Source organism: Acinonyx jubatus, chromosome E2 (assembly GCF_027475565.1).
Source record: "Acinonyx jubatus isolate Ajub_Pintada_27869175 chromosome E2, VMU_Ajub_asm_v1.0, whole genome shotgun sequence".
In the NCBI taxonomy this organism is placed as follows: Eukaryota; Metazoa; Chordata; class Mammalia; order Carnivora; family Felidae; genus Acinonyx; species Acinonyx jubatus.
In genome coordinates, this window is record NC_069396.1 from 35,546,615 (window position 1) to 35,562,631 (window position 16,017).

General features: G+C 34.9%; 1 protein-coding gene across 7 annotated transcripts in view; it reads right to left on the bottom strand.

The window, feature by feature from the left end:
- Positions 1–16,017, bottom strand: part of PHKB (phosphorylase kinase regulatory subunit beta) — a 259,693-nt gene that overhangs the window by 7,406 nt on the left and 236,270 nt on the right. For all 7 annotated transcript variants that reach the window (XM_027044493.2, XM_027044492.2, XM_027044494.2 and 4 more), the window contains 2 exons: positions 5,499–5,633; positions 237–366 (listed from right to left, as the gene is read on the bottom strand). In XM_027044493.2, coding sequence (XP_026900294.1) covers positions 237–366; positions 5,499–5,633 — 265 coding nt within the window. The remainder of the gene's footprint in view (positions 1–236; positions 367–5,498; positions 5,634–16,017) is intronic.

A 16,017-nucleotide genomic window follows, 5' to 3' on the forward strand; every position in this document is an offset into this window, starting at 1 on the left:
TTTTGTATAGAGGGGCACTAAAATTAAAGTAACTCAGACTGGGAAAATATATTTCCAATCCAATTGATTAGGTATCTTACTTTCTAGTATTTCCTCCCTTCAGGTATCTGGATACCCTTCCTTTAAACACTCTTAAAAACCGGGATAAGCAGAAAGGTTATTTGCAATGCAGAGGGGGAAAGAATTCCCTATGCCCTTAGGTCCCTTTAAATGATACAAATATAATGGGGCTGTACCTGTGGCAAATGCTTCCCAGCTACAATGATACCATTGGGAGTTCGCTCCAGGATCTGCCATACTCGGTCATAGAACCCAGCGGGAGTTCTATTCAAAGACCCATCAATCTGACGCCTGTTCAGCCAACATCTGTAGACCAAAAGAAAATGCCTCAGAGTTGAAAAACAAGCTTGTTCTGGTAGAGAGCAGGGTTTTCAATATGGATTAATTGTTCCAATAGGGTAAGCAATAAAAGCCAAAATCCATCAATGATGCATATCTACCATGTGTTACAGAGGTTACTAAATATTTCATAGTGAAAACAGAGCTTGCAGGATAGGAGAAAATCCCCAAGATTTTAAAAAATTTAATAGGCAAAATGATATTCTCTAGTAAGTTATAAGGTTGCTCACTATGTGATCAAATAACTTCCTAATATGCAAAGAAGCTCCATTTAAAAACACAGAAACAGCCAATTTTGAAATAACTTCATGTGGTCCTTATATGCAATAAAATATAAACTTCATGAAAGCATGGACATCATATGGCTTGATCACTCCTATATACCCCTCCCAGAAAGATGATTAATAAACATTTGATAAGTAATGAAGACTCAAAAAAGCATTATGTATCTAACGAAATATATCTTGTTTTAAACTTTAAACTTTACATTCATTTTCTATTTAAATATGGCCAAAGTACCAGTGCTGAAAAATCAGCTACAAAATCTTACATGTCACAGTAATCACACCATAGTGATAAGCCAAAATTCTAGATCTCTTATTTCCATGGATTAAGTATTACATCTTTAAGATATAATACTCACAAATTGCTAAAGATGCAGAACTTGCATAATTTGAAAAGAACATACAAATGACATAGTAGCATATTGTTCCAAAAGGTGAAGCTAGGAACAGATATATACTTTTTATACTTGGTATTAAAACAAGCATCAAATGAAATATACCATCAGCCACAAGGTAAGTATGTGACCAACAATATTTCTAGGTAGGAAAATGACTATGCAGGAGACAGTATACTGAAAAAGATTATTTTGGTTCTGATGGAAGAGGACCAATAAAAATTTAAAACTGCATAAATGAGTGAGGCATCTTTTTTGGATGCACAGATTTTTTTTTGGCAGGCCGAGACTTGTGTGGCTCGGTTCAGTGCTATGCCAAAGAGAAAAAGCCCAGAGGTGTAGGGGTTCCTTGGTGATGTTTTACTTTGGATAACGGGTGTGCAAACTGAATACCCAGTACTCTGCATTTGATTTTTTTTTCCTATCCCCTTTGTATGGCAACCAGAAAAAATGGTATTTTCAGAGTTCTATACAGTCACGATTAATATTATGAAAAGGAGATGTTTGCTTAGAACAACAAAATAGAAGTGTGTGAATACTCATAATGGAGATGAAGAATTATTTTTGAGGACCTCTCTTTTGTTTTTATTTTTTGGCTTTTTACTTTGAAAAATTTTAGACTTACAGAAAAGTCAAAAAGTAATTCACAAAGTTCCTGTATACTCAGCTTCCCCTAGTCTGTTATAGTACATAACAACTATCAGAACCAGGAAATGAACATTGACACAATACTATTAGTTACAGATCTTATTCAAATTATGCCATTTTACCACTAAAGTCCTTGTTTTGGTCATGGGTCCAATCCAGGACCCCACACTGCATTTGATTTCCAAGTCCCCTTAGGTTCTTCCAATCTGTGACAGTTCATCAATTTTCTTTCATCTTTCATGAATTTAACATTTTAGAAATGTCAGTTACTTTGTTGAATATTCCTCACTTTGGGTTTATCTGATGTTTTCTCATGATTAGAATTAGATTATGCATTTTTGGCAAGAATACCTGGAAGTAGTTGTGCCTTTTCAGTACATCATTGTCAGGGAATACATGATACTGATGTGTCTTATTCCTGGGATGCTATCCTTGATCATTTGACTAAGGTAGAGTCAACTGGGTTTCTTCATTATAAAGTTAATATTTTTCTTTTGCAATTAAAAAGTATCTTGAGTGGAAATACTTTTAAATTATACAAATTTTTCATTTCTCATCCTACTTCCACCCACTAAATTTGAGCATCCATTGATGGTTCTTGCTTGCAACAATTACTACTATTGTATTTGTCTAATGATGAGTTTCTATTTTCATCATTCCATCTACACTTATTAATTGGAATTCTACTATCAAGAAGAATCCCTTCTATCCCATTTATCTATTTATATCAGCATGGACTCTTGGACATTTATCCTATGGGTTCTTATTCAATACTATTATTATTTCTTTTCTTGCTCAAATTATCCTAGCTTTGGCCACTGAGCCTCCTCCAGTATGTCTCCAGTATCCTTCTAACACATTTCTATAATTTTTTGGAGCATTATCTTACTTCTGGTACCATAAGATGCTCTAGGCTCATCCTGTATTTTTCTTAACCCAGCCCTGGAATCAAACATTTTTTCCATGGAATGTTGGTTCCTCTTAAAAAATATTATTTGGAAATCAGTATCTGGGCACTAGGTTTGCTCACTGTTGTGGGAGTTTCACTGCTTCTGGGTCCTCTCAGTGGACAGAGCCAAAAAAGATACGGACGTATACTCACATATACACACATATCCACGTTTATTTCTGTAGCTGTCCATCTGTGTGAAAACCATGAATTCATACTGACATTTTCAATTTCAATCCACCACTACAGGGTATATTCTAATCCTTCCCCTTCACTCATTTCTAACTACATTCTCTGACAGAGAGAAATCCGGCTCTCATTACCCAAAATATATTTACACAATATATACAGCAATTTCAAAATTACCAATCCCTACCTCTGTGAGGAAAAAAAAAAACCTTATTAACTAATAAGTACAGTATTTGTGTATAGCTCTTTTTTTTTTCCTTTAGCTTTATAGTATCTAGAAATGTTTTCCAAAGGTACTTGGGTTAATTCTTTTCTTCTCCCCTCCCTTCAGGGTGGAAATATTATTCATTTGTAATACAGTTAGGTTCATTTGTTACTATTCGTATTGTTTTATTTTTTTTCCACATTTGGATTAATTTTAATTATTTACATTTTAGGCATATAAAATATTACTAAAGTTTAAGAATCAGAGCTACTTAAAAAAGGCATATTCAGGGAATTACTACTCTCTCATTCAGCCCTATTACCCTGTACCCAGCTGTCCTTTCTTTCCACCCTGTTCCCACCCAACTCCCTGAAGGTAACCAGGGAGGTAATCAATCTCCTTAGTATCTGATTTAACCTTTCTGTATTTCTTCCGTACAAATGAGGAGATAATCTCCTCCTTTCTTACATGAAGAGTAGCATACTACAGATGATCTTTGCATTTTGTTGTTTTCATGTAACAATATAGCCTAGAAATGATTCCGTATCAGTTCAGAGACAACTCTCCTTGTTTTCACAGCTGCCTCATACCCTACTGTGTGCATGCGCCACAGCTTATTCAAATAATCTCCCATGTATGGGCATTTCGGTAATGGGTGTTCCAAAATTTATAATTATAAACAATGATGCAATGAATAATATTGCATACATATGTATTTTCATATGGTTGGAAGCACATTTTCCGAATAGATTCCTGAAAGTCAAAGGGTAAATATACATGTAGACTTGTTTTAGATGTTGCCAAATTCCCATACAGAAGGGCTGTACCCACCAGCTATGTATGAGAGTGTCTCTTTTCCTACAGCCTCAGCAAATGTCTGTCATGCTGTTTAACTTTTGCCAGTCTGATAGATGAGAAATGGTATCCAATAGATGTTTTAATTTACATTTCTTCAATTATGACTTAGTTCAAACATCTTTTCAAATATCTAAGGTCCATTTTTTTTTTTTTATGTTTTAAAGGAATTGATTAATTGTATTTTTTTCCTGTTTATCTCTTGGGTTATTGGTTCTTTGTCCCACAGTTTTTAAGAATTCTTGGACATTAGCTCTTTATAGTCTATGTTTTGTTCCAGTTTCTCAGCTGTCTTCTGAAACTGTCTATTTTCTACCATGCAAAATGATGTTTTAAATTTTTATATAGTCTTATTAATCTTTTAATGCCCCTAGATTTGAGCCAGAGTTAGAAAGCCTTTCCCATATTGAGGTTAAAGCAGAATTTACCCATGTCTTCTTTTAGAACTGGTATGGTTTCATTTTTTACATTCAGATATCAGATCTATTTAGAGTTTATTCTTGTGTATAGTATAAAGTATGGATTTGATTTTATCTTTTCCTAAATGGCTATCCAGTTGTCCCATCACTATTTATTTAAAAAGTCCATCCTTGACCCAGTAATATGAGACATCACCTTTATCACCTGTTAAATTTCCATATGTGTTTAGGTCTATTTCTGGACTTTCCATTCTGTTCAGCTGGCCTCTTTATGCGTTCAGGTGCCAGCTTCACACTGTTTTTATCACAGAGGCTCTATGGTATGTTTCCCTGTTAGGGCAAGTCCTCTGGTTATTCTTGCATGTTTGTTTCTCCATATGAAGTTTAGTATTAACTAGTCTAACTCCATAAACTGTTTGTTGGAATTTTTTTTGGAATTGCATTACATTTATAACTGGTATCTTTTTAATGTTGAGTGTGCCTCTCTAAGAACAAAGATGTCTCTCCATTTGCTCAAATCTGCTTTTATGGAAGACTTGTTTTCTAGGCATATAACTATACCACCTTAGAAAATATCAGGCACACAAATAGTGCTAATAAATGCTTGCCTAAATAATTATATTAAACTTCTTTCTGTAATAAAATGTTCATCAATTCAATACATTGCATAAGTACTTGTTTTGCTCTTATTCTAAGCTTAGTACAAGTTAAGTCTATCAAATGGTTTAGCCCATTTGAAGAAGTTTATAGTCTATTTAGAGAGACAGAGTCCCAGGCAACTTATTTAAATAATGTTACCAAACGCAAATCTTCATGCCAAAATGTTGGGAGGAGATGGTGAGTGCTACAAAGGTTCAGAAAGGGAACTGAGCAAAGTGGTATGGAGCATTACAGTTTGCACAAAATAATAATAATTAAGAAACACTGATAAACTATACCTGAAAAAAATACAAAATTAAAATCAACAGAAAATCACAACTGAAGATAGACATTTTAATTAGCATCTCTATGTACACTGTCTACCTAGTAAGGTGACCTCTGATACTCTGTTGCATTTTATTTCTTATTACTATCTTATTAATTTTGTGTATATATCCAAGTATGATGTTACTGTAAATCCAGAATGTTCTATGGGTAATAAAAGGTTCTCATTACCCTCCATTCTGTTGAGGCTGAAGAATAGCCAACAGAAGCTGTTTAACTTCACTAGGTGACAGCTGATACAAGTCTCTGGCTGGCTTGTCTCCACCACGGATCTGTAGTTCATACTCCATAGCATGGATGATCCACCTGAACAAAAGAGGAGAAGCATGAATCAATAACTCTTGAAGTAAAATCATCTCATGCTTCTCATGGCAATGCTCCTGTTAACAGCACTGACCCATTCAAAGGGGAATGAAGAAAAGGCCATCTGAATTTTCTAAACTGCTGATATAATTACTTCCATCAAGATTATGTGACATGATCAGATTCCTAAAAAAGAGGCCTGCTCTTACATATGTGGTTAGGTAGTAAACATGAAAATAGGTAAGTACTTAAAGCATACTGTATACAATAGCTGCTACACTATTATTTTCATTATACTAGATCTATGCAAAAAACAAATAGGATAAAAACAATTCATTTTAAGAAATGGGCTGAGATATGCTATTATAGAAATGTTTCTTTCCCAGGAAGGACACTTTCACCTATTTCCTTTATTTTGCAGTCAATCCCTTGTGATTGGAGGGCACAGAGAAGAACCTGACTTTGAAATACATGGACGCAGTTAGTTATAACTCAATCATACTAATATATTAGAGAACACACTTTATTTAACAAATATATTTCAGAAAGTCTTCTTTATAGATATTTAAATATAGATATTTAAATGCTGTTCATGTACCTATTCTTAAAGAATGTATCCTTTAATAGATATTTAAATGTTGTTCATAAAAAATATATATATTTTTTTTATTGCAGAAGCTTTAATGTAATTACTTAGACAAGCATTCATGGAGTACTATTTGTGTGCCTTGTATTTTCCAAGGTCTAATATTTAATTATTTTATATGTAAGTTATTTTACTTTTTAATTCCAGATGCTTTTAATAAGTACTTATACAGTTTCATCTCATTTCTTTCATTTACTGTATTGTGAGAAAAGAACTCAGATAAACTAGTTATGCAAACCAAAGAAAATCATGGAATAATACTGTGCCTTAGGGAACCAGAACTCTACACACCATTAGGAAGAGCTAGGGAATTAGTTTTACACAGCAGATTCCTATGCTTTATCCTTAAATCCTTCGGCGAACACTTAATAACAAACAGAGACAGTGCAACTCAGCAGCTAGAAAGAATGTGCCTTCATTTGCCCATGCTACTTTGTCTCCCAAAGGGGGACTGTGTAGCCAACCCACTGGGAGAAACGTCTAGTTACAGCAGTAAAGATTTAAAGTGGCTAACTTATTGCACTCAAATATGTCATTATCTTTCCCCTGATACACTTCTCTGAAAGACAACCCACAAGGCTATTGCAGGTACAGAGATGAAAAAGTTGGGTGGAAATAATCAAAAGATAAAAGTCCTTCTTTCTGCCAAGGCTGCTTTGCAAAACAACAGTGATGCATCCTCATGGGATACCTTTAATGTCTCTCAGAAGGAAAAAACAGGAAAAACGTGAAGCCCTCCCAGTTGATATCAGCCAGGCATATATCCCTGCCTGTTGGGCCAGGCCACAAGGATCCCTGCTCTGTGACTGCTCCAATCTCACTGCCTTCTGCTGAAGCAACTCTCAGCTCTTTTCTCTACCCTCTGCCATATTCTTTGTTGGTGCCATTTTTGGAAGTTAGGAATTTAACTAGACTACCAGTTAATTGCATAGTATGTGTTGAAGACCACTGAGATGCATAAGAGATACACAAGGATGGAACATAATAATTTAAAATATATATTATTATTACTATTACTATTGATAGTACATAATAAATATTTAGTAGTTGCTCATTGGTAAGAACAATAAAGATGACAAAGCATTTGCAAACAATAAACAAAACAACAGAATGTGTGACAGAATTAAGATGTATGATTTATATTTCTCTAATCAGTTCAAAGAAAAGCTGGACTAAAGCTATGTTATTGCGAAAGACTAGAATGTCTTCGATTGTTCATTATTATGAACTGTATTAGTAAAAATGTTATATCAGGATAAAAGCCACAAGGATATAGTTACTTTGGATGCTTTGATGTTAAAGTTGTTTATGAAATTACCCATTAAAGCAACATTTCAGTGATAATAACTGCTCCATGGACCTCTCTTTAAATAAAAATTATGTTTTTAATTTTATAGGTTATAATTATCCTCTATCATTTTGTTTATTTAACATTTACATTTGAGGCAACTTAGTATAAAAGAAAGAAAATCAAATTAAAAATCTAAAGACCTGACTTTTAGTCAATGGCATGAAAAGAAAGTGGGGTTTGGACATCTTGTTCTAGATTAAAAGTGATTTAAGAGACAACTAATGCCATGTGTGTGCCTTGTTTGGGATCCTGATTTTTTTTTTTGAAGTTATTATGGGGACAACTAGAGAAATCTGAATAAGAACTGGATATTAGGTGATATTAAGGAATTACTGCTAATTTTGTTAGGTGTGATAATGGTATTGTGATTACTGAGAAAATGTTCTTTTTAAGAGACATATACTTATTAAAATATTAAGGAGTAAAAACAAAAATGTCTGGGATTTGCTTTATAAACTACAGCCCCCGCCTCCCCCCAAAAAGATGAAGCAAATACAGCAAATGTAAATTGCTAACAACTGCCTATGTCCATTTTAAATAAAGGGCATATGGGACTTTACCAAATTATTCTATTTATTAAACATTTAAAAATTTTTATAATGAAAAGCAAAAACAATAAAGACAGGATTAAATACCAGTTCTGTCACTTACCAGCTGTGCCCCACTAACAAATTATTTTTCAAATGGGAACATTATTATTACTTGTTCAGCTAATTTTATGGAATTATTTTGAGAAAAAAATGAGATAATGTATGTTAAAAACCTTTTGAAATTAGAGTCATAAAAAATGTTAGCAAACTCCTTTTATCTGACTCCTGAGAGGCTCAGGTTGGAGAAAGGTGATAAAACTTTTAAATTCAAGTCTTAGAATTACTTAAGCAAGAGCCATATCCACTTAACTTCAGGAGGTGCCCTCTTCTCCTGAATGTGAGACAGGAAACCATCAAAACCCTAGAGGAGAAAGCAGGAAAAAACCTCTCTGACCTCAGCCGCAGCAATTTCTTACTTGACACATCCCCAAAGGCAAGGAAATTAAAAGCAAAAATGAACTACTGGGACCTCATGAAGGTAAAAAGCTTCTGCACTCCAAAGGAAACAATCAACAAAACTAAAAGCAACCAACGGAATGGGAAAAGATATTTGCAAATGACATATCAGACAAAGGGCTAGTATCCAAAATCTATAAAGAGCTCACCAAACTCCACACCCGAAAAACAAATAACCCAGTGAAGAAATGGGCAGAAGACATGAACAGACACTTCTCTAAAGTGGCCAACAGGCACGTGAAAAGACGCTCAACGTCGTTCCTCATCAGGGAAATACAAATCAAAATCACACTCAGATACCACCTCACACCAGTCAGAGTGGCTAAAATGAACAAATCAGGAGACTATAGGTGCTGGCGAGGATGTGGAGAAACGGGAACCCTCTTGCACTGTTGGTGGGAATGCAAACTGGTGCAGCCGCTCTGGAAAACAGTGTGGTGGTTCCTCAAAACATTAAAACTAGATCTACCCTATGACCCAGCAATAGCACTGCTAGGAATTTACCCAAGGGATACAGGAGTGCTGATGCATAGGGGCACTTGTACCCCAGTGTTTATAGCAGCATTTTCAACAATTGCCAAATTCTGGAAAGAGCCTAAATGTCCATCAACTGATGAATGGATAAAGAAATTGTGGTTTATATACACAATGGAATACTATGTGGCAATGAGAAAGAATGAAATCTGGCCTTTTGTAGCAACGTGGATGGAACTGGAGAGTGTTATGCTAAGTGAAATAAGTCATACAGAGAAATACAGATACCATATGTTTTCACTCTTATGTGGATCCTGAGAAACTTAACAGAAGACTATGGGGAGGGAAAGGAAAAAGAAAAAGTTGAGAGAGGGAGGGAGCCAAAACATAAGAGACTCTTACAAACTGAGAACAAACTGAGGGTTGATGGGGGATGGAAGGGAGGGGGGGATAGGTGATGCGTATTGAGGAGGGCACCTGTTGGGATGAGCACTGGGTGTTGTATGGAAACCAATTTGACGATAAATTTCATATTAAAAAAATAAATAAATAAAAAATAAATACAATTGTTAAAAAAAAATGAAACCAAAAAACGGAGGTGTCCTCTTCTAAAATAAGTAACTTAATTTTTAAATGCTACCATTCTAAAGTCCTCCAAAACTTGAGTTATTAAAACTGAACATTACTTATCACATTTACCTTTTAAAATATTTAGTACCAGAAACAAAGATAGTTGGAGATATAAAAATTTCCCTCAGGCTTCTTCCTTCTGTTTACAAAATCTCAGCAGTTCTGTGAGCCAAATTATAGAAAACATTGCACTCAACAGTCACCAAAGAAACAAAGTGACTGTCTTTCATTCATTCCAGCACAAATGAATATAATTTATCTGTCAGATTATTAAAATACATTTATTCATTCAAAAATATTGTCCAAACTAATCTTTTTAGCTTGGAATTATTCAAAGGACTAAAACATAGCAAAAGTCTTAGACATAAACTACTATACAGCAGTCAGAGACAGAGAAAGTAAATTACCAAGTGAATAACACAGTGCAAAAATTCAAAGACATTTAATCCATTTTTAGAACTACTAATACAAAAGGGCATCAATTCCTTTGCATGAGAATGTCTCACTTCTTACCCTCATTCCCACTAACAAAGTCATCAAATCTGATGTGACAATTCCAATGTAAAATCACTTAACGCAAGATGGGGAAAGCAAGCAAGCAAGCAAGCAAGCAAATGTGGAAGTTCAAAAAAATGAAGGTTGTCCTTGGACCACATCCGTATAAATTCAGTCTGTCTAAAGAACAAGGGACATGCTTTACTTGCCAATAAGCAAATGAGAAAGTGGCAGATACACACGACTGACCAGATCAACCTTCATATGTATCAAGGTTTGATTTGAGAATAATGAATTCTTCAGCGCTGCTGGAAAACTATGAAAAGGTGGAATAGTATTCCTATATAGTCCTAGGGATAACCTTATCCTTCTAAAAACTCTTGTTGTGAGGTTAGTAAGCATATTGTATATGTGTTTGTATTTTTCTTTCCAACATGCCCCAATCAAGGAGTGAAATATACAATGAAGTATATGGAAATCTGACATCATTGGTAAACCAGGACAGCTGACATTTTTTGAACACATGCCATAAAGAATATAACTAATTCATAGCCAGAAACAATTTTAAAAATAATCATTTTAAGCCTATTTGAAGATACTCAGTGTTTGCCAAGTTTGCTGTTAAACAAGTGAATGAATAACTCTCTGCAAGCATTTACTAAGCCATATAAGAGGAGATAGGGAAATTGCAGGAAGGGACTTTTCTGTTTGATTCATATTAATACAGAGAGAGTGATGATTTCATAAGGCAAACTGAGCTTCCTATAGAAGCTGGAGAACAATGACTCACTCACTCTACCCCTGAAATAATCAGAATAGAGGTAGGGGAGCTCCATCATCTCACTTCCTCACCTCATATCAAATGTCAAAAACAAAGACCACTGAATGAGTATCAAGCCATGCTAATGAACTCAGAGCTCTAATTACCTCCTCTTTCCTTTACTGCACAAGCAATGTTACAGTCTAGTACCTATGACCTCAACGGCCTTCTCTAAGCACCACATGTATGATCTACAAACTCAGTTGTGGGCATCAGAAGACAAGACATGCCTAAATCATAATTACTTACAGAGGATGTCCTGGCAGTATGAAAAGCAGAGATGAAAAAGGCTTGATAACATATATCCTCAGGGGTTATCTCCCACTAAAGCCTGACTGACAGACCTAGAGCAGAAAGCAGTTGATTGGAGGTCTTTACAGTAATGGGCCTGTCAGGAACTTGATCTATTTCAACATGAAAGCTGGAGCACAAATCAATAATGAGACAGCAAATCAAATCATTATCAGACTAGAATACCGTTCCTGTGAGCAGGTTAATTTTGTTCACAGGAGTGCCTATCGCAGTAATGTTGAGAAATCGCACTGGCAGGATTAACCTTGGAAAAAAGAGAAAAGAAATACCGGTTTAAAGCAACTGAGGCAGTGGGTGATGTAAATAAATAAATTAAAAAAAAAAACCCAAAACCTCAGAGAGAAAGGTTAAAACAGAGAGATAAAAGTATACATAGGGCTGAGGAGTTCCAGGTATGTGTGCTGTGACTAAGACAAATGTCCTTATATCTTATGTCCATTCAGCCTAGTGAGTGTTGGCATCTTGGGAAGAATATGGTGTTAAAAGCTAACTGAACTATCAATCTCTTTATTCATAATCAATAAGAGAAACAATAGTAAAAATTTTTATGTGAATGAGTCTGAAACGCTTTAATTAACTAAGGAAGTAAAACAAAGAATGTTTTCTATAACACTACCCCGTTTTTTTAAAAATCATGCTGCAATCACGATAATACACAAACGGGTGACTTAGAGGAGCAACAAGTTCAACAATTTATAAGAAACTTGACATTCAAGGACCCTAAAAATAAATAACTTGCTCATCATTAAGCAAACTAAAACCTTCCAGGAACTAATTCAAGGTAAATTCTTGTAAAGAAACATGTGTTTGCTGCTGGTAGTAAACTAACACGCAAGGAAGCCATTCACTTAAGGGAGCTGAGGTCTGAGTAAAACTGATTAGGATAAAATGCAATAAAAAGATATTAAAAAGATACAAAAAGATCTTTCAGAGGGACACTATCAAAAGCTCCACAGACAGGATAACTGTGCTGCTCTAATGTTGTCTACATCCCTAGAATACAAACAAGGTTCCAAGACCTTTCTGTCAATGTGGTAGAAGAGCACTATGGGCACAGGTGTTTGCCAAGTATTTCATGAGGGAAGATCAAGTGATGGAGGGGTGAGACCATGTCAGATGGCAGCAGAGAATCCAAAAGGGATTTTGACTTAAGGTTTCTGTGTGAAATGCTTGGGGATCATTTGCACTGGGTTCTCAAGGAGAAACAACCATGGCAGAAAGGGATACCTTGAGGGTGAATGTATCTTGTGGGATCAGAGGGTCTTTGCAAGCCTAGGACTGGAAGATATGAGAGAGAAGAGAGAGAGAGAGAGAGAGAGAGAGAGAGAATATGAATGTGTGTTGGATGTGAGAGGTTCCTTCTTGGGATTTATGGCATGTATAAAGATATCCCTAGAGTCACCTGTTCTCCAAAAGCCACATGATAGAGGACCTCAAATTACTCAATGTCACAGAAATAATGTTGAAGCTTTGCAAAACATTTTCACATTGCTTACCCAAAATCCCCACAATCCACTGAGGAAGCCAAAGCAGGGATAGCTTCCTTATTTTATAGACAAGAAAGCTGGAATAGGGGATGGGGAAACATGAACACTGGAGACATTCACTCTAGGTTCAATTCCTGGTTCATGGTCTTGTGACCATGGGCAAGTTACTTTGCTAAATTTTCATTGCATCTTAATGCATTTCTTACAGTGTACAAAGGGCTAATTTAGAATCAATTCCAAATCATCCCCATTTTTTTGGTCTCATGATGAATAAAGGGGCAAAATCTCATTTCTCATATTAACTTCTAACTATTCAGGCTTTTTGGTGTGCCTCGCATTGTACAATGCTAAACTGTACTGATGCCAAATTAGAGGAGTGATAAACAAAAGACAAATACCATCCGGAGCCAAAGTACATCATAATTGCTACGTGAATACTTGAACACAAAATGGGTCATAAGTGGAAATCATGTGGAAGACACCATAAAGGCCATAAGGTTTTAGAAAAACATCAATGCCTGTTTCCTGAGAAAACAGCAACAGTATACATAAGTGAAAGTACACACGAAGTACTTAAGATCAAAGAACACGAACTTTGGAGTCAGGCAGATCTGGGTATAAATCTCACTTTGACATACTGGTTTGACTAAGACAGGTTATCTAAGCTCTGAATCCCGGTTTGTTGATTTTAAAATGGTACTAGTGCCTGCCTCAAACTTGTTGAATGGATTAATCACATAATATATGTGAGTATTTTAGCATATTGTGTAGTATATAATAGGCATTCAATAAATAATTTCTGTGGTTATGTTGGAAGAAGAGGAGGAAATAGTTTATCACAGTGAACTTCTGAGTGCACTAACCACATGTTTGTTATTTATATGGGTGTCCCCTTAGATCCTTATTGGGAATGCTGTTTAGAGAGGTACCATTATAAGGCAACTCATACCATACTCTGATGTGATTAACTGTACCACTCAACTAATAAATGATGGTGAAAAGTGCTATATCCTACCTTCTACATGTATGACTGCATTTTCATTTAACAAAGCCCTATTTAACTTGGTAATATCCTGAAGGACACAAGTTGTACAAATCAAGGGCATTTATCAAAAGTAAAAGAGTCCTTTATTTCTTTATCTAATAAGCACAGAGATATGCTATCTTTTATTTTTCCTAAAATCCCCATCACTGTCTATTTGAATCTGTTATCTGAATCTGCTTATAACCTATATATTAAACAATGCTCAAATTTTATTGAGCTAGACCTCTGAGCTAGACCTGATACATACAGGAAGATAAGATGTGGTCCAAATCCTCAGCAAAAGTAAATTTCTCAAATAAATTACACGTTTTTGAAAAAACAGACTTCTCTCCAACTGAAAATGTACCAGTATTTAGGGCTGACCCTGTGAGTCCCACGTGAGAGGGAAATACACATTAATGAGTTAGGCAGGGACACTATTAATACTCAAAATGGAAATATAATGCCATAATTAATTCCAGGATGAGTTTCAGGACAATGAATAATTAAAGTTTCATGGCAAATCTTCATTAGGAGGTTTTCTGCTATCATTAAATACTAAGTCACATGCTGCTGTCCTGACATTTTTATTTTGGGTGACACAGTTTAAGGAAAAAGAGTATGTTATTTCTCATGGAAGGCACTAAACATATACCAAAAAAAACCCAAAAACAAACAAAAACAAAAACAAAACCAGGAAGAAAACTATTTTTAGAATAAATTAAACATATTTCATTTCCATGAAGAGAAAGAAGCTTCAGGTCAGATTTGAATTCAAGAAAGGAAATTCCAATGGGTTTTTGGAAGAAAATAAATTAGCCTAAAATGCTGAATAAGCAGTAAAGGAAAAGCACTAAAGGCTGAAAAACACAGCACTGGAAGTAAAACCTTGGGAAACCGTTAACTTTTACTCCAAGGCTTTGTTTAGACCTCTGCCAGGATGACTATCACTTAAAAAGGCTTTCCTGAATAGAACATTTATTACAAAGAATGTGCTTTGGAAGAGTTACAACCTTTGCTTCTCAGCTTCAGAGCAATGCCTGAGTCTGGGACAATAGAGTACTTTTAATACCTTGTATGGATACAGAGAATCACATTTCCTTTCATTTACCGACAACACACAGACAACATACATGAAAGACTCATTTCTGTATCCTTATATGTAGTCAAGAGGTTGGAGTTAAAAATACTAGAGCAAACACACTGAACAAGTCAGGGTATGACTCAAAGTCTTTATAATTTATTTGTAATACCTCTAAATCTTTGAAAAGAACAATTTTAAGAGATAAAAATTAAGGTCAAGTTCTATGCTGAGTAAACTCACTTCTTGATATCAAAAGAAAGGGGACCAAAGATTGGGAAATTCACCTGAAATATGTTATAACTGAAATCAGGCAAAAAGTTTAAAAATAATCTCAAATAAAAAACTTCAAATAAAACTGAAAAATATAACTTAAAAGTAGAAATCTAGAGAATATAACAGACGCTAATTTTATTTCCATTTTTCAGATATTTCCCCATATATACATATATGTGCAGTATTATTATTTCTCTTTTATTAAAAAATGGAACAATACATTTGCAACTTACTTACTGTTTCGCTTAATTTATCTTGGACATTTATAAATGTCAGTATCGGCTTTCTCTTGTTACTTGTCATGGCTGCACGGCATTTTACTACATAGCTATCACAATTTATTTAAACAATTTGCTAGTGATGGATATGCAGCTTGTTCCCAATGTTTCACTCTTTCAAACACTGTTGGAATGAAGAGTCCTGTAAAACAGGTCTAAATTCCTAGAATGAGAATTGTTGAAACAAGAGGTAGGCAGATCCTGCCAAATAAGCAACTAGTTTTTTTATACGTAATTTTTTGAAGGAAAAACTAGGTAATCATTTCTCATAAAGTGCTTCATACTCATGTGCAAAACTAAAACCTTAGTTGTAATGGTAAACAGAAAAAAAAAGGTAGGAATGAGTAAGTCAAAATAGAGAAGAAATGGCACAAATGAAATGAAATGAAAGGCACAAATGAAAAGATAATCTAAGATTGAATTAGAAATAAATACAGCATAAATCCTGAATATAAAAGATATATCTA